Below are 18,736 nucleotides of genomic sequence, written 5' to 3'. Positions count from 1 at the left end.
TCCGATATGTACACATAGTCTGTCAACTTGTCTTACAATTTTTTAATGAATAAATAATTCACAAGGAGTGTTGGTTATTTTGAGGAATGAATCATTTAAAACTAAAATACAGAAAACCAATTTTAATACTGCTAGGATAACAGCCTGTTATGAACCACATGTAACGTGTGTGCTGATTAACCACATGTAATGTGTATTCTAACTTTATGCACCAGTTAATTCAGTGCTCTTTATCAGTCATAGGCTCAGGTATGTACTAAAATATTATATAATATTTTTCCTACCCCTATAGTTTTATCTTCTTTTTCTTTTTACCTTTAGAATTAACAATGTAGTTTAGAAAAGATTTTTAGTTATATCTGAGAGTAGTGATGACATTGAGCTGTCAGCCCAGTTATTTACCTGTACAACAGACTCGTTTGCTCTATTTCCTCGCAAGTTGGGCAGACCCAAAAAGCAGGACATTTAAAACAAAACAGCTACACAAGTTCCTGCTGCATTGGAAGATGTGAGATAGAAATACTACAGATTTAAATATAAGCAACTTAGACCAGTTCATGTGGACCATTGCTCTTCTTAGCTAATACCTTTTACAAAGTAATGAGCAGAGTTAGTTTTCCAGGGACCTTAATTTTATGATGAGCCGTGGTAAATTTGTATCCTAAATATATTTCCAGAATCTTCTCAGTTCAGGCCTGTATCATCTTTATTTTACATTACTGCTTTATAATATGTCTGCTTCCATTTATTCCCTTGCTCTCCAACCATATTCATCCCTCCCCTCAGTTCTTAGAGTGACCTATCTCAGCTACAAGTAACAACCATGAAGCACCCTAAAACACATTTACGTCCAGGCATCCAAAATTACATATAAGGAAGGCTTTGGTAATCTGAGTCCTACCTAACTCCCTACCATCAGCCTTTTCTACTGCCCACCCTCTTCTCTGGCATTCTGAACTGCTGGGCATGCCAGCCTAACCAATCCCTGTATTTCAGTCAGATAGTCACCCCATTATGTGCTGCTCTGCCTGTCTTGCAGTGGTCCTGCATGCTCTCCGCATTTCTGCCCTCTACCCATTTGGTTCTGGCTAACCTCACTGTTTAAGGCAGCACAGGCATTATGTCTAAAAACCCGTTCCTGATTCCTGTTGTCCACGGTCTTCTTTAAACCTTTAAGTATTTAGCTGGATCTCAATAAATAACAGTTGAGTAAAGTAACTAATGACTATTTATACAAAGATGATTTACAAGACTGTCCCCTATAGTTTCGGAGCAAAGGGACAAACACGTAGATGATAATTTATGGTTCTTATGGTAAAGACATACAAGAGAAATCTATAAAACACTAAGGTAGGCCCAAAGAAACACCTATTCATAGGGGGAAAGACAGCCATAGTAGGGGAGGGCTTTGTACAGCAGTCTGAATCTTGTAAGAGGAAGAGGAGTTTGTCAATAATAGTGCAGCCAAACATTTCAGGTAAAGGAGGGGTGGTGTATACCCCAATAAAGTCATAGAAAGTAATAATTTTGGTTCCTGAATAATGTAGCTGAAGCCTAGCATGTTGTTAAGATCGTACACTTTTGAGGTAGAAAATAGAGTATCTTGTGGCTTTATATGTTTCTTCTGCATTTTTAAATTTTGGGTTTTTTTCTGATTATTTTGTTTGATGTCGGATGGATTTTTGAATGAGGCTTTTACATGTTTGTATGCATTTATCCTGGCAATTTCTAGTATTTCCCAAGTGTTTGTTGAAGTTGTACATAAGTTAGAAATATTTCCTAAATAAGTATTCAGATAAAGATGAAGCTTAATTTAAACTCTCAATTGATAAAATGTTATTTTCTCTTTGTTTAAGAGTATGGCTTTTATTGAACCATTCTGTTGTAGTTCAATTTAACTGAATATATCAATTTGTCAGCAGAACAAGACGTCATAATGATGTCAAAGAAAGAACGGCCTGATGGAAGTGACTATAACCACCAACAGGTATATAAAAAATTTTAATTTCTGGTTTAATATTGTTGACTATTCTTTAATGTTGTAACATAGTTTAAATGAAATTACCTTTTCAACTAGTCCTTCAGAGTCAATAGATCACTTCATAGGAAGTCTAAAATTTTACTACTTGCAAAAATGAATGAGAAATGTCATAGAATACATCTATATATTCAGGTCTTCCTCATGCAAAAGTGTGAGGAAATGTGGATCAAACTAGGCAAATTGAGTAAAAAAAATAATTTAAAACTCATCACAAATGAGTTAAAGCAGAAGTTTGGTGATCTTTAGGAAAAAGAATTTTAGGAAATAAAATATGCCCAAATATATGCCGATCTAAGGCTCTTACTCTAGGGTAACTGAATTGGTTAGATTTCAGACTTTGAAGTCAATTTTTCAGTGTAGCTAGATTCATTATTATTCTAGTTTATGCCTTCTGAGTCGTAATTCTTCAGTTAAATTTTGAGTAAAGTTTGAGATTTGGATCCAACTTAGTTTTTTTTCAGTTGGATATCCATTAATCACAAAATTTTTCATTGTATAAACATTCAGCTTGTCCCCTATTTTCAGAGGAAATCATGATAAGTCTTTTAATTGAGTGCTAGCTGAAAGTCTCCTTTTACTTAGATTTCTGATAGTCATGAACATCTATTGCTTAAAATCTACATGTTGCAGGATAAAATTGCCATGCTAAAACCAGAAACACAAGCAATGAAAAATCAGAAAGAAAAGAAATATCTTGAGGACACTGAAATTATAAAAGAAAAAGATGATCTTCAAAAGAAAACAGTGATTAAGGAAACATCTACAAAAGTAATGTTCCAGTATGGTGGACGGCTTGACTTCCTGACATCTGAGAATACAATGCTACATTCTAAGTTGCAGAATGAAAAAGCAAGCAAAGAAAGATTGGAGACAGAAGTTGTATCAGACAATTCTAGACTGTCTACTGCTACCCGTGATCATGAGCAAAGTCAGGCATCAGAAAGAGAACTAGGATTTGCTTTCCATAGTCTTAGAGCAAGAAATGAGTGGTTTCTGTCTAGTCAGGAAGAAAACATGAGCATTCTTTCTCAACAGCTTTCTAAAGCTGAACGTAAAGTCAGTAGCCTGGAAATTGAGCTGAGTCACACCAGAGATGCCCTTAGAGAAAAGACTTTGGACTTAGAAAGTGTGCAAACAGACCTAAGCCACATACCCTGTCAAAAGAAGAACAGTGAACACAAGTATGAGAACAAACAAGATAAACTGAATAAATACATCAGAAAGCAGGAGTTCTTAGAAAACAGATTATCTCAACTACAAAGTGAAAATGAGTTGCTCCGACAGCAACTGAATACTGCTCAGAACAAAGCTAAAAATGAACTCCAAACTGAAAGGGAAAAATGTCTTACCCTAGAAGTAAAGAATAAAGAATTACTCGATGATTTTAATCGTCTCAAAGAAAGAATGAAACAAGGTGAAAATGAGAAAAGAGAACTAGAAGTAAGTATCCAGGAAAATAAACATTTTTCAAAATTCCTGAAAGAAAATTCAAAGTAATATTTGATTATGGAAAAGTGTTGAGTCTATTGAATATAAAAAGGATATAGACTATAAATATCTTAAAGGCATGCTTGTAGCCAGCAAAAAAATTAATTTGGCAGGTGCTTTATTTTGAAGAAAGACATTTGTGTTGACTATGTTCATTTATAATTTAGTCTTATACTGCTTAAATAATAATTTTAGTCTTTGTGTCATCACATTTTAATACTGTGATGAAGCAGATAAGTGGAAATGCTCATACTTAAAATGAAACTCTAGATTCAATCAAGTGGATCACCTTGACAGTTATTCCAGATTTCCCAGATGAGATGAAGGGCCGATGCTGTATGTCACAGTCCTTTTCCTTCAGTAGCTTTTATACATTTTCAGTTGGTGTAATTTTATTGTGATTCATGTCAATTTGAATTAAATTTGGAAACATTTTAGTCTCAAATCGTGTATTATGACCTTTTCAAAGGCATCTGCTCTCCAAAACATCATATTTTAAGACAAATGTGGTGACATATAGCAAAAAAACATATTTGATTTTTCCCATTGCTATTTAAAATCTACTTCAAACATATTTACAAAGAGTTTGCTCACAATTCTCATTTCAAGGAGAAATGTAGGTTAGTACATAACAAACTTACTGGATATAATAAGTGTGTCCAGTACAAAGAGAACTGTAACTGTCTGTGATTGGAGCTCTTTTTCAGACTAATGTGCAGTGGCAGCAGGATTTGTCTATAGCAGGAATGGAGTGCATTATAGGAGCCAAGGTCAGGGAGGCAGGTAGAGGCCTGGTTACCTAGGGCCTGAGTCCCACTGACATGACTTCACATTTATTCTCAGATGAGGATCTGTTGCAAGGACTCACACAGAGGATTCAGTATGTGAGGAACTCTGAAGTCAGTTTAAGTTACTAGGAAAAAAGAGGGAAAACCTTTCACAACATATAATTTACCACCTCCAAGTCTCACGTATATGGTTTTTGTTTTTTTTTTGAGACTTCCCTAGGTGGTAAAGCTCTGCAAATTCTTAGGGGGAGTGGATAGTGGGGCCGAATTCATTGTCTTAAGTATACAATACTGATTAGGCAGGAGGATCACACAAAATTCAGTAAACAGGAATGTGTATGCATGAGGAAAAGGTGAATTGATGAATGCAGTAACATTTTTCAAAACACGTATGTTAGAGTTACATATTAACAACAAATATGTTATTAGGTACTTGTGAGACACAAACTCCAACAAGAATGGGCTGATGTGGAAATACAACGATTTGAGTCAGAGAGTTTGCTAGAAGCTGCCTCCTACTATACCAATGAGAGACAGGACTTAAAGAAGAAATTAAATCAAGCCCTAAGTCAGGTATGTGTAAAATTTAACATACCAACAGTTAATCTATAGCTAATGAAATAATACACAGTGTTTTAGAATATTAATTTCTGTGGACAGCTTTTACATTTTCATTACAACAAATTTATTACAATTCTGTCTTTACAATGCACTTATTAAACTCTGACTTTAGTTCTGCCATTTATATTATGCATTTTTTCTTACAATATTTATCCTTAGGAAAACAGAATTACGCATCACTCCTCACATCAGTTGAGGCTTTATTTGTTAGTTCCATCCATTGTTTTTTTTTACAGATCTCTCTTTTGCCATGATGAGGCAATCCAAATAAAATCACAGCATAAAGTTTAATGGAATGTTTCAGAAAGTTGTAATTTTTGTTACCTTCACTATTGCAGATGTAGAATACATTTATTTTGTGGATTTCAGGTTAATTGTACAAAAGGTCATTATATAAACCATTTGAAATGAGATACTTCCGTCATTTCCTTCCCCTTTACATATTCCGTAAAAATGTGGAAAGATTCAGATCATGTATAGTATGTATCCAAACATAGAGAATTAAGAAAATTATCTACATCCAGCTGTTAGTCAGAAAAATAGATATGAGTGAGGTGGAAAAAGAGTAAGGACAGGAAAAAGCCCACTGAAAAAGACCCAGAGTTAATCAGTTAACGCTCAAAAGGCCAGGAACAACTTGGCCTGGAATGTTTGAATATTCCCCAGATAAAGGAGGGCACCTCAGCATAGCCCATGTCTTTATTGTGTTAATTATGCAGGCCCAATTTATTTTTTCACTTTACCTATCTGCTGGTCTGTTTCTCCTTCACCACTAATCAAATAACTTGCAACCCAGGCAACTAATTTAGCATGCAGGCCCAGCTGTAAACAGCACAGTAAAAGGCAGGAAGTTAAGTAAGATTCTTATCTTACTCTTTCCCAAGTGGTACTTGAGGGTTCTGATGCTTTTCTACATTCTTACCATATCTGTCATCATCTGTCTTTTTTATTGTAACCATCCTATAGTGGGTATGAAATGGCATCTCACTGTGGTTTTGATTTGCATTTTTCTGATGAATAATGTTTTTGAGCATCTTTTCCTATGCTTATTATCCATTCAGGTATCTTCTTTGAAGAACTGGCTGTTTGATTCCTTTGCCTATTTTAATATTGGACTGTCTTCTTATAAGTGAATTAAAAGAGTTATTTCTATATTCTAGATACAGATCCCTTATCAGATAAAGAGTTTTCAAGTATTTTCTCCTATTCTATAGCTTGCCTTTTCACTGTCCTGATGAATCCAGTTAATCTGCTTTTCTCCTTTGGTGTCATCTAAGTAACCATTGCCAAATCCAGTCACAAAGATACACACCTTTGTTTTTTCCCTTGGGTTTTATAATTTTTGCGCTTACATGTTGAGTTGACTTTGTATATTTGCTACAAAGTAGAGGTCTGATTTTATTCTTCTGTATATGGATATTCAGTGGCCCCAGTACCATGGGTTAAAAAGATTATTCTTGACCCATTTAACCTTTTGGCACCCTCGTTGAAAATCAGTTCACCAGAGTTTATTTTGTATTCCCAATTCTAATACGGTTGCAGCATGTCTATCCTTATGCCAGTACCAAATCAAATATTGTGAGGACTCTTTCACGGTCATCTTGAATATTACCACTTGCTTCTCTCAGCTCATGCAGACACTTTCAGCTTCAGAGAGCCTTTGTCCAGCTTGTGCCCTGCTGGCTGTGCCATGATGGGAAGTCAGGCTAACAACAAAGGTAGAGCCCATTCCCTTTCTTTTCTCCATTCACACCTTTAGTCTCTCACCAGTGTTCCTCCACCTCACTCCCATTTGCATGTCTGGGTCGCAGGATCTGCTGACTCAGTCTGTGTAGTTCATTATGTTTCGGCAACTCACTGTACGGCATAGACTGATCCATAGATTTCACCATCTAGGAAGGAAGAGATGAAGTCTGGGCTTTTGGCTTTCTCTTTGGAAGTCTTGCTAATCTGTCATCTTGCAATTCACAATTAAATCTTCTTTTGACCTGGTTCTTGTGTGTAATCCTGAGGCCAACCTTGTTCTTGGTGCTGATCCTATGTTCTCAGAAACCTCAGTTCTCCGTATCCACCTCCTTTTACTTAAATCGAAAGAGATGGATAGCTATACTTTATAGCTCAGTGCATAATTGACAGAATCCTATTTCTTCCTATCCCAAGAAAAAAAGAACGTCAAGAGTACAATTCTTAAAAGTGAGGTAATTATTCAACCAAGTCATTGAATAAACAATTGACTTTATCAGAATTTCAAAGCTAAACTGTATGATAGGCAGAAGTACTACGGTGCAACATAAAGATGAGATGGTCTTACCTCCCCATACTGACAACCTTGAGGTAAGATAAAGGAGAAATTGTACTTAAATAGTCCAAAGGACACTGCATTTATTTTACTACTGAGATTAAAAATGATTCCTTAATGTTCTCTTTATTTCCTCACTGAGGAAAGTAAAATGAAGATTGAGTGCTAGACTGACTAATAAATACTCCATGCTGTCTATTAGAATTTCAGTTAATTAAAATCGGACAAAAGGCGTCATTTTTGGCTACGAAAGTATTTCAGTTGTTATTCTTTAAATCCTATGTCTCTCCTTGCTTACCAGTCTTCCCTATCCCCTAACTTGAGGAAAAATTCTGAAGAGGCATGTATGCCTAGGGGTAAGAATTTGTAATTGAAAGGAACCCTAGAAAAACTTCTTAGGTCTTCTAGTCATCTGCTTCTTCTCATTAGCATTGTTTTCCATTAATAAATTAATCTCAACATTTATTATAACCCATTTTAAAGGGGACTCATTTCTACTGTTTGGCACCCTTGTTGAAAATCAGTTCACCACAAATAAGTTAGTTTTCATATTATCCCTTTTTTCAGCACTTTTCTGCTTATCTGTTTTACCCTAATAAACTCCCAGGTTCAGTAGCTTAAATAACATTATCTTATTCACAAACCTCCATCAGGGAAGTGTGGCCAGGACAGCTTGTCTCTGCTTCCTTCAGCTTTAGCTGGGACAGCTCGAAGGCTGAGGCTGGAATCATTTGGAGGCTGTTTCACTCACATGTCCGATTGTTGGTGCCAGGCCCTGGCTGGGACTTTAGTTGGGCTGGGCAGCTGGAACACCTGGCCTATCCAGGCCAACCAGCCTTGGAATTCATACAGCATCACCTTCACCATATTCTGTTCACTGGGAGAAAGTCAGTAAGGTTGGCCCATAACCTTCCTTTTTAAAAGAAATTAATGGATGTTTTAAAAGTAGAGACACATTTAAAAAGCACAATTTTTAATTACCCTCCCACATGAAAAACATACTCCAATCACTATGTTATATACTTGAAACCAGTGTAATATCATATGTCACCTATACTTAAAATAAAAAAGCCAAAGAGACAACAACAAAATATATATCCATGTAGCCAAAACACTGGTCAAGATATATAAAACATTTCCATAAAAAAGGAAAAGGCAAAAAACACACACTCACCCGTACCCTATACCTGCATGCCAAGCCTCAGTGACGATGGCATCCAGTTCAGGCTGGAGTCTGAGATCTTACATCTTCATCAGGTGCAGATGGGACAGGAGCCTGGGCTGTGGTTTCTACAGTTTAGCCCTTGGAGTACAATTCCTCTCAATACAAAGATTGAGAACTGAAGAGCCAAGTCATCTACCACCACCCACAGAGCCAACATTCTGCTGACCTGCTCAAGACTCTCATTCAGAATGGAAAATGGGAGACACATTAGTCCATAGCAATTCTGAAAGGCAGCCTGCTGCAGGCTGCTAGTTCTCTGAGGAAGACTTAGTCCTAATCATGGGAATGCCTCTCCGTGGCCCTTTGCTGTGCCTCTGAGCTCTCAGTTCTGTCTTGTTCATAAGAGAGGACCTGTGTTTGCATCTGTTTTTTCAGCCTGCTTCCTCCCTGTAGAACTTCTAAGACCCAAAGGCCTCTTTTCATTTGTATTCTCTCCATCTCTCAGTCCAGGCTACCAGGCAGTGTTTTTGCTAATACTGTTTTTAAACAGTTTCCTGTGAATTTTATTGGGGTTCATGCCAATAGGAAAGGGACCCTCATGAGTCATTTTGAGATAAGCTCTTCACTTTGGGCTTCCTGTGAAGCTGTTGTAGGATGGTGCCTTAAAATGTATAAACTCTGAAGATCCTTAGAAGAAGTTGAGGCACCACCATACATCTTTCTGAGATCCTAACAAAGGATTTTACAGTCTTGGCTGCAACGTTTGGTTGTGTTTTCTCCTGGCAGCACCCTGGATTTTATCTCAGTTCAGAAGTCATTTCTTTTAGAATTATTTGGCAATTAGACATGAGGAAAGGCTGTAATTGGGAAACAGATATCTGACCCGAGTAAGCCCTAGTTCCTTTATGTGTAAAATTCTTCAGCTTATCTTGCTCACCGATCTTTACTTCCAGCTGCTTTGGAGCAAGAGTCCCCTTTCCTCCAGGTTCCAGTGTCACTGTCTTTCCCTGCCTAGAAGCCCTTGCTGTCAGCCTCTTCAGGGGCCGTCAGGCTTCCACTAACATGCTCCCGGAGGCCCTGCTGGTTTTCATTCTGACTCTTCTCCACCTCCTTTGAGGTTCCATCTATTGCCCTGTTCAAAGGCACTCTTTTTGTGTTTTAGTTGTTTTGTTTTGTTTTTTAATGGCAGCACCCCATTTTTAATATCAGTATCTGTGCCAGTTATTTATTGCTGCATGATGAACCACCTCAAAACCTAGTGGCTCAAGACAGTACTTATTTTGTTCACAAATCTACAGTTTAGGCAAGGCTCAGTGAGGCGAGCTTCTTTCTTCTCCACTTGGCATCATCTGGGATGATACACCACTGGGGACTAGCATCACCTAAAGGTGCCACATGCACTTGTTTGGCAGTTGAAGTCAGCTTTTGGCTGGCACAGAAGCTACATCAGTCTCAGTTGGCACATCTCTGTGAGGATTCACTAGGTGCCCTGGGTGCTTCACAGCAAGGGGGCTGGGTTCCTAGGGTAAGCCTCCCTAGAGAGAGAATAGAGAATATCAGATGGAAGCTGTATTTACACTTTCTAACCAAGCCATGGGTTCACACAGCAGTTCCACCATATGCTCTTCACTAGAAACCAGGTAGTAAGGCCACACATATGAAAGAGTAGGGAATTTCACAGGAAATGTAAAATTTGTAAGAATTTGTAAAAACCACATCCACTCACCTTGTCTTACCAAATAACCACTGTATCTAAACAAAAGTAGTTCTTCCCAGCTCGGTATCGCTGAAATTACAACAGGTTTTCTTTTTGTTAATTATGTTTTCTTATTTGGTGGCAAGAAACAAAAGATGACAAGATAGCACTATGGAGTTGTGGTATTGTTCAGAAAAATGTATGGATCATCTCCCTAAAATTCCATATTGCGAGATATGAATTCTCCTTAACTGTGACAACCCTTTCCTTGGAAACTGATTTGAATTAGCATAAAACATTTGTAGTTGAGAAAAAGGCTTATGGCATTAGAATACATATTTATAGATCATTAGAGTCTTATTTTGGGAGGCATTTATTGACTTAGGGCTAAATAACTCAATGTGATAGTTCTGAAACTTTTTTTTAATTATGAAGTGTTAGGATGGAGGACCTTTCCTACTGAGAGGTGGCATATAATAACTTTATGGAGAAACAACATGGGAATAAGAGCATTAAACCAAGTGCAAATGTTGTAATGGCAAAAATGACAGCAAAGGGTGTATTATTTTGACTCCTGCTAGTTTTAATTTTGTTCTTGATTGTCTGAGTAATTCAAGGTTCAGTGTTCTAAGATTCTACTATGGTATGAGTAACATTTTATAACTTAATTTATTTTAGTTGATACTGGCTTTGACTTGGGCTATTCTCTGTCTACCTTCATTACAAAGCTCACTTATTTCATTCATGTAGGTTGTTGATCTTTCAAGAAAACTGGAACTTTCATCTTCAGAAGTCAGAAACCTTAAAACTCACATGGCAAGGATGTCACTAGAACACAGTAAGATGGAACAGTACAGACGGGACACTGAAGAAAGAGCAAGACCGAAAGCAGTAGAAAAATTAAAAGAAGTTGATTGGTTTTTACAGGTTAATTTATTAATCTGTAATGTACCTTAATTCATCTCCCTGCAGATTACATTTTTGATATATACATTTATCTCTGTTTCCTCTACTTTTATGCCAGTTGGTTTCATATATTTCTGGGAGCATGGGAGCATGTGTTTCTCCTAAATATTTCAGTTTCCATCATTATCACAAAATCCATCTTTCAGAATCATTCTCATTAGACAATCAGAACTTTTAAGACTGGTTGACAAGAGGAAAAGGAAATTGTGATTTAAAAAGTATACCATATTCTTGGATTATATTGTTTAAATATTTTAACTATAGATTGTTATTCTTTGAAATGTCAGATTATATGAGTACTAAAATAAGAATGATTCAACCTTATTTTTATAATGCACATTTAATTCAGATGAGGTTAAGGTAAATATATTAAACTCCAAGTCTTTTTTTTCACATTTAAAATTGCTTTCTGAAACACTGAGTCAAAACTAAGGGAAACAAATATGCTATAATTATTCAGATTATACTTACTTAAAAAACGCATTCTTTTAATTTGTTTTAAAGGATGAATCACAAAAGAGATTACAGCAGTGGAGAGAGAAGGATAATTCTTCGTTTAGAATGCAAATGGAATTCAGAATTAAAGATCTGGAACTTCAACTCTCCAAAAAAATTTCTCAAGAAGATTCCATTAGAGCTGAATTGGAGAAATATAAACAATTACACCAAGAAGAAGTAAATACCACCCTGTCATTGGCAAAGCAACTAGACAAGTAAGTCAAAACAGAATCATAGAAAATAAATTAAGCTCATTAGTTTGCCTCTAAAGCATTATTTCTATGGAGCCAGGTTTATAAGATTAGTAGGAATGAAAGCTAACTGGATAGTATATTCTGGAAAATGATATTTGTAAATGAACTTACATTTAAAATATTCCTTCAAGACAGTTTTTGTACCCCTCTCCCCTTTCTTGGTTTTAAATGACTTTATTTTTTCCTTTTAATATTTTCATAGTTAACCTGATCTACTAGTCTTGAAGCTCATTGTTTTTGAAGCTTTCTAACTTAGACAGTGATATTATTATAAAATGACTTCCTAAAGAATTCCACTAAATAGAAATATTAATGAGTTTAACTATTTTTTGGAAGATTACATCTTAAACTCAAAGGGACAAGTACTACTACTCAGCTGTCTTGCCTGAGGGCTTCAGCCCCAGGCAAGTTCACTATGAATTCAGTGAGATGGAGAAATGACAAGGGAACGTTCCTGGGGTTAAAAGGTTTCTACCTGGCTTTATTCTCCCATCAGTGGTTGGACACTAGAATCACATGCACCCAAAACTCTGCAGGTCCGTAACCCACATCTCTGCCTCTGGAAAGGGTTCTTTATATAATGACTCAGCCATTAATAGCTTATTGCCTATGGGTGTGGAAGCAGTGGCCCAGCAGCAGGACAATTAAATTGACCAGTTTAGGTTCTGGTGAGGATCCTGGCAATAGTAACTTCCATTTTCCTCACATTAGCACATCCGCTGCATGGAAGTTTTGTTTTCCTGATTGTAATCTTTGGTGTTATCACTAGAGGGCTTCATGGAACAAACTATCATAATTTTTCTACTCTACATAAAGGCATTCGTGTGAAATAAAGACTGACATAGGGATTAACAGCACTATAATTCACAAAGTGGTTAAAAATAACACTGTGGGGGGAGGAGGAGACAAGATGACAGCATGAGTAAGGCAGTGGAAATCTCCTCCCAAAACCATACATATTTTTTAAAATAAAAACAAATACAACTATTCATAAAAGAGAGACCAGAAGATACAGTACAACAGCCAGGCTGCATCTACATTTGTGAGAACTCAGCATCTCACGAAGAGGGTTAAGATACAAGCTGCAGCCTGCTGGGACCCGAGCACCCCCACAACCCCAGCTCCCGAGTGGGAGAAAAGGAGTTGTAACGGGGAAGGAGTGGGAGCCCAGGACTGCTAAACACGCAGCCCTAGTCAACCACACCAGGAGTGAAAACACACGGTACGTAGTGCACTGGAAATTAGGGAAACGGAACAGTAAAATCCATGAGCAGGTCCCCGCAAACAGTGCCCATTGGACAAAAGAAAAGTGAGTGCTTTTTCAAAAGTCTTAAAGAGACAGGGGCCTCACAGCTGGATGGAAGGATCCTGGCACACTCAGATCAGCAGCTGGGAACCCCAGAGAACTCTGGGTACCCTACCCCCTGTAAGGCAGCACAGCTCTAAGGCCTCTCACGGCGATAAACAGCCTCCCGTCCATCCCCCCTCCGGTGCAGCCCCGGCATGGCAGCGAGTAGCTTGGGAGAGGCCAAACCCACAGCAACTGCCCAGAGCCTACTCTGCAGCCATCAGGGGAAGACTCAGAGGCACCATCTGTGCACAACTGCCCAGCACAAGCTGCTAGGGGTCGCTGTTCTCACAGGAAAGGAAGGTGAAAGGACTTTGTTCTCCCAGCTGAAATACACACCAACTGCCGAAGACTACTTCTATCGCCATGAAAAGGCAGAAGAATTTGATCCAGACAAGAATAACCCTGACATACCCCAAGAGGGAACCTGGCGACATAGATTTAACCAATCTTCCTAAAAAAGAATTCAAAATAAAGGTCATAACCATGCTGATGGAGCTACAGAGAAATGTGCAGGAGCTAATGGATAAGGATGGGAAGGACAATACAGAAATAAAACGATCTCTGGAAGGACTTAAGAGCAGACTGGATGAGGTGCAAGAGGCCATTAATATAATCAGAATCAGAGAACAGCAACACAGAGAAGTTGATGCAGAGAGAGATAAAAGGATCTCCAGGAATGAAAGATAATGAAGAGAACTGTGTGACCAATACAAATGGAACAATATTCGCATTAGAAGGGTACCAGAAAAAGAAGAGAGAGAAAAAGGAATAGAAACTGTCTTTGAAAAAATAAATGCTGAAAACTTCCTCAAACTGGGGGAGGAAATAGTCTCTCAGATGACGGAAGCCCACAGAACACCCAACAGAAGAGACCCAAGAAGGACAACACCAAGACACACAATAATTAAAATGGCAAAGATCAAGGACAAGGACAGACTATTAAAGGCAGCCAGAGAGAGAAAAAAAGATCACCTACAAAGGAAAATCCAGCAGGCTATCATCAGACCTCAACAGAAACCTTACAGGACAGAAGAGAATGGCATGATATATTTAATGCAATTAAACAGAAAGGCCTTGAACCAAGAATACTGTATCCAGCAGGATTATCATTTAAATATGAAGGAGGGATTAAACAATGCCCAGACAAGCAACAGTTGAGGGAATTTGCTTCCCACAAACCACCTCTACAGGGTCTTTTAGAGGGACTGCTCTAGATGGAAGCACTCCAAAGACTAATTAGATGTCACCAGAGAAAATAAAATCACAGCGAAGAAAGCAGACCAACCAAATACTAACTAAAGGCAAAAAATAAAATCAACTACTCACAAAAGCAATCAAAGGAAACACAAAAGAGCACAGAATAAAACACCCAACATATAAAGAATGGAGTACGAGGAATAGGAAGGTAGAAAAATACAGAAACATCAGACAGTGTTTATAATAGCTCAATAAGTGAGTTAAGTTAGATGGTAAGATAGTAAAGAAGCTAACCTTGAACCTTTGGTAACCACGAATCTAAAGCCTGCAATGGCAATAAGTACATATATTTCAATAATCACCCCTAAATGTCAATGGACTGAATGCACCAATCAAAAGAAACAGAGTAATACAATGGATAAAAAAGCAACACCCATCTATATGCTGCTTACAAGAGACTTGCCTCAAACCCAAAGACATGCACAGACTAAAAGTAGAGGGATGGAAAAAGACATTTCATGCAAACAACAGGGAGAAAAAAGCAGGTATTGCAGTTTTAGTATCAGACAAAACAGAATTCAAAACAAAGTAACAAGAGATAAAGAAGGACATTACAGAATGATAAAGGGGTCAGTACAAGAGAATATAACCATTATAAATTCTAAAAGGAAAGTATATAGCAATCCAGGCATATTTAAAGAACAATCCCAAATGAATAGTGTAAAGTGACAATTATTGAAATTGGAAAAAAAAGAACACATGAGGCCTAAGGTCAGTAGAAGGAGGGACATAATAAAGGTAAGAGAAGAAATCAATAAAACTGAGAAGAATAAAACAAGAGAAAATATCAATGAAACCAAGAGCTGATTCTCTGAGAAAATAAACAAAATAGATAAGCCCCTAGCCAGACTTATTAAGAGAAAAAGAGAATCAACACCCATTAACAGAATCAGAAATGAGAAAGGAAAAATCACAACGGACCCCCACAGAAATACAAAGAATTATTAGAGAATACTGTGAAAACCAATATGCGAACAAGCTGGAAAACCTAGAGGAAATGGACTACTTCCTAGAAAAATACAACCTTCCAAGACTGACCAAGGAAGAAACAGAAAATCTAAACGGACCTATTACCAGCAACAAAATTGAGGTGGTAATCAAAAAACTACCCAAGGGCAAAACCCCCGGGCCAGATGGATTTACCACGGAATTTTATCAGACATACAGAGAAGATATAATACCCATTCTTCTTAAAGATTTCTAAAAAAAATTGAGTGGAAGGAATACTCCCAAACTCATTCTATGAAGCCAGCATCACCCTAATACCAAAACCAGGAAAAGACCCCACCAAAAAAGAAAATTACACACCAATATCAAGGGATGGAACATAGATGCAAAAATACTCAACAAAATATTAGCAAATCGAATTCAGAAATATGTCAAGAGGATCATACACCATGACCAAGTGGGATTCATCCCAGGGATGCAAGGATGGTACAACATCTGAAAATCCATCAACATAATCCACCACATAAATAAAAAGAAAGACAAAAACCACATGATAATCACCATACATGCTGCAAAAGCATTTGACAGAATTCAACATCCATTCATGATAACAACTCTCAGCAAAATGGGTATAGAGGGCAAGTACCTCAACATAATAAAGGCCATATATGATAAGCCCACAGCCAACATCATACTGAAAAGCAAGAAGCTGAAAGCTTTTCCTCTGAGATCAGGAACAAGACAGGGATGCCCACTCTCCCCACTGTTATTCAACATAGTACTGGAGGTCCTAGGCATGGCAATTAGACAAAACAACAAAATACAACCAATCCAAATTGGTAAAGAAGAACTTAAGCTGTCACTATTTGCAGATGACATGATACTGTACATAAAAAACCCTAAAGACTCCACTCCAAAACTACAAGAACTGATATCACAATTCAGCAAAGTTGCAGGATACAAAATTAATATGCAGAAATCTGTGGCTTTCCTATACATTGACAATGAACTAACAGAAAGAGAAATCAGGAAAACAATTCCATTCACAATTGCATCAAACAGAATAAAATACCTAAGAATAAACCTAACCAAGGAAGTATAAAAGACCTATACCCTGAAAACTACAAGACACTCTTACAAGAACTTAAAGAAGACACTAACAAATGTAAACTCGTGCAATGCTCTTGGCTAGGAAGAATTAATATTGTCAAAATGGCCATCCTGCCCAAAGCAATCTATAGATTCAATGTAATCCCTATCAAAATACCAACAGCATTCTTCAACAAACTGGAACAAATAGTTCTAAAATACATATGGTGCCACGTAAGACACCAAATGGCCAAAGCAATACTGACGAGGAAAAATAAAGTGTGGGGGGATCTCACTCCCCAACTTCAAGCTCTACTACAAAGCCACATAAACAATACAATTTGGTAACAGCACAAGTTCAGAGCCACAGACCAGTGGAACAGAATAGAAACTCCAGATATTAACATAAACATATATGGTCCATTAATATATGATAAAGGAGCCATGGACACAGAATGGGAAAACGACAGCCTCTTCAACACCTGGTATTAGCAAAACTGGACAGCTACATGTAAGAAAATGAAACCGGATCATTGTCAAACCCCATACACAAAAGTAAATTCAAAATGGATCACAGACGCGAATGTAAGTCATGAAACCATAAAGCTCTTAGAAAAAATCATAGGCAAAAATCTCTTGGATATAAACATGAGCAACGTCTTCATGAACATATGTCCCCAGGCAAAGGAAACTAAAGCAAAAATGAAAAAGTGGGACTATATAAAGCTGAATAGCTGCTGTACAGCAAAGGACACCATCAATAGAACAAAAAGGCATCCTACAGTATGGGAGAAGTTCATATAGGACAGATCGGATAAAGGGTTGACATCCAAAATATCTAAAGAGCTCACACACCTCTACAAACAAAAAGCAAATAATCCAATTAAAAAATGGGCAGAGGAGCTGAATAGACACTTCTCCAAAGAAGAAGTTCAAATGACCAACAGACACATGAAAAGATGCTCCACATCGCTAGTCATCAGAGAAATGCAAATTAAAACCACTATGAGATATCACCTCACACCAGTAAGGATCTCCACCATCCAAAAGACAAACAACAACAAATGTTGGCAAGGTTGTGGAGAAAAGGGGAACCCTCCTACACTGTTGGTGGGAATGTAAATTAATTCAACCATTGTGGAAAGCAGTATGGAGGTTCCTCAAAATGCTCAAAATGGAAATACCATTTGACCCAAGAATTCCACTCCTAGGAATTTACCCTAAAACACAGTAGTCCAGTTTCAAAAATACAGATGCACCCCTGTGTTTCTCACAGCACTCTTTAGAATAGCCAAGAAATGGAAACAACCTAACTGTCCATCAGTAGATGAATGGATAAAGAAGATGTGGTGCGTATACACAATGGAATATTATTCAGCCATAAGAAGAAAAAAAATCCTACCATTTGCAGCAACATGGATGGAGCTAGAGGGTATTATGCTCAGAGAAATAAGCCAGGTGGAGAAAGACAAGTACCAAATGATTTCACCCATATGTGGAGTAAAAGAACAAAAAAAAATCTGAAGGAGAAAAACAGCAACAGAATCACAGAACCCAAGAATGGACTAACAGTTCCCAAGGGAAAGGGACTGGGGAGGATGGGTGGGAAGGGAGGGATAAGGAGCGGGAAAAGAAAGGGGACATTACAATTAGCATGTATAATGTAGGGGACGCACAAGGAGGGCTATGCATCACAGAGAAGAAAAGTAGTGTTTCTACAGCATCTTACTATGCTGATGGACAGTGACTGTAATGGGGTTTGTGGGGGGTACTTGGTGCAGGGGGTTCCTAGTAAACATAATGTTCCTCATGTAATTGCAGATTAATGATACCAAAATAAAAAAATAATAACAACACTGTGGTCTGCCTGAGGGAGTACATGGAAAACAGAAAGGATGGATACCTTGGTGACGATGTTACATGCTAACTGCCTCCAGAGCTATTTTATTCTTTGGTCACCCACACCCTTTTTCCTCCCCTAGAGATTGTTGCTCTCAATTATGCCTCAGTGCCTAATGCCTAATTTCTCTGAGATAATGAGTGAGACATAAAGGGTGGTAAAAGCAAATGCTTGAAAATGTCTTCGATGGATGCTTTATCTTTTATCTCTAAACTGGTTTACTAAATAGGTTTAAGTGTCTCCTCATGAATCTTGTAAATACAGCCATTCCAGAAGGCAGGAAGTTCTACTTGTAAGCCCTCTATATCATGAATAGCCGTTTCTCTCCCTTCCCTACTTTGAATTACTTGTTAGCTACTAGTCACCCTAGAAAAA

General features: G+C 37.6%; 1 protein-coding gene across 2 annotated transcripts; it reads left to right on the top strand.

Moving 5' to 3' along the window:
- Positions 1-1,883: 1,883 nt before the first annotated feature.
- LOC140845265 (ankyrin repeat domain-containing protein 26-like) lies at positions 1,884-11,179 on the top strand. 2 transcript variants are annotated; one of them, XM_073219258.1, is made up of 3 exons: positions 1,924-1,987; positions 4,747-4,890; positions 10,849-11,179. In XM_073219258.1, exons 1-3 carry the CDS (start codon positions 1,937-1,939, stop codon positions 11,053-11,055), a joined length of 402 nt encoding a protein of 133 aa, XP_073075359.1. In that variant the 5' UTR covers positions 1,924-1,936; the 3' UTR covers positions 11,056-11,179. The 2 variants fall into 2 exon arrangements, with proteins under 2 accessions (XP_073075351.1, XP_073075359.1); XM_073219250.1 differs by lacking the exons at positions 4,747-4,890; positions 10,849-11,179 and adding an exon at positions 2,672-4,703 and having other exon boundaries at positions 1,884-1,987.
- The last annotated feature ends 7,557 nt before the right edge of the window (positions 11,180-18,736 follow it).

This window comes from Manis javanica, chromosome 2, assembly GCF_040802235.1.
Source record: "Manis javanica isolate MJ-LG chromosome 2, MJ_LKY, whole genome shotgun sequence".
Lineage (NCBI taxonomy): Eukaryota > Metazoa > Chordata > Mammalia > Pholidota > Manidae > Manis > Manis javanica.
Note: the sequence above shows the minus strand (reverse complement) of the source record. Positions and strands in the feature narration are given on the sequence as shown.

What these genes read in the sequence shown, in the direction of transcription:
- LOC140845265 (XM_073219250.1), top strand. Translation starts at nt 1,937, where the DNA reads ATGATGTCAAAGAAAGAACGGCCTGATGGAAGTGACTATAACCACCAA. An exon ending in GTGACTATAACCACCAACAG is followed by an intron (nt 1,988 to 2,671) that starts GTATATAAAAAA and finishes TACATGTTGCAG; the next exon opens with GATAAAATTGCCATGCTAAA.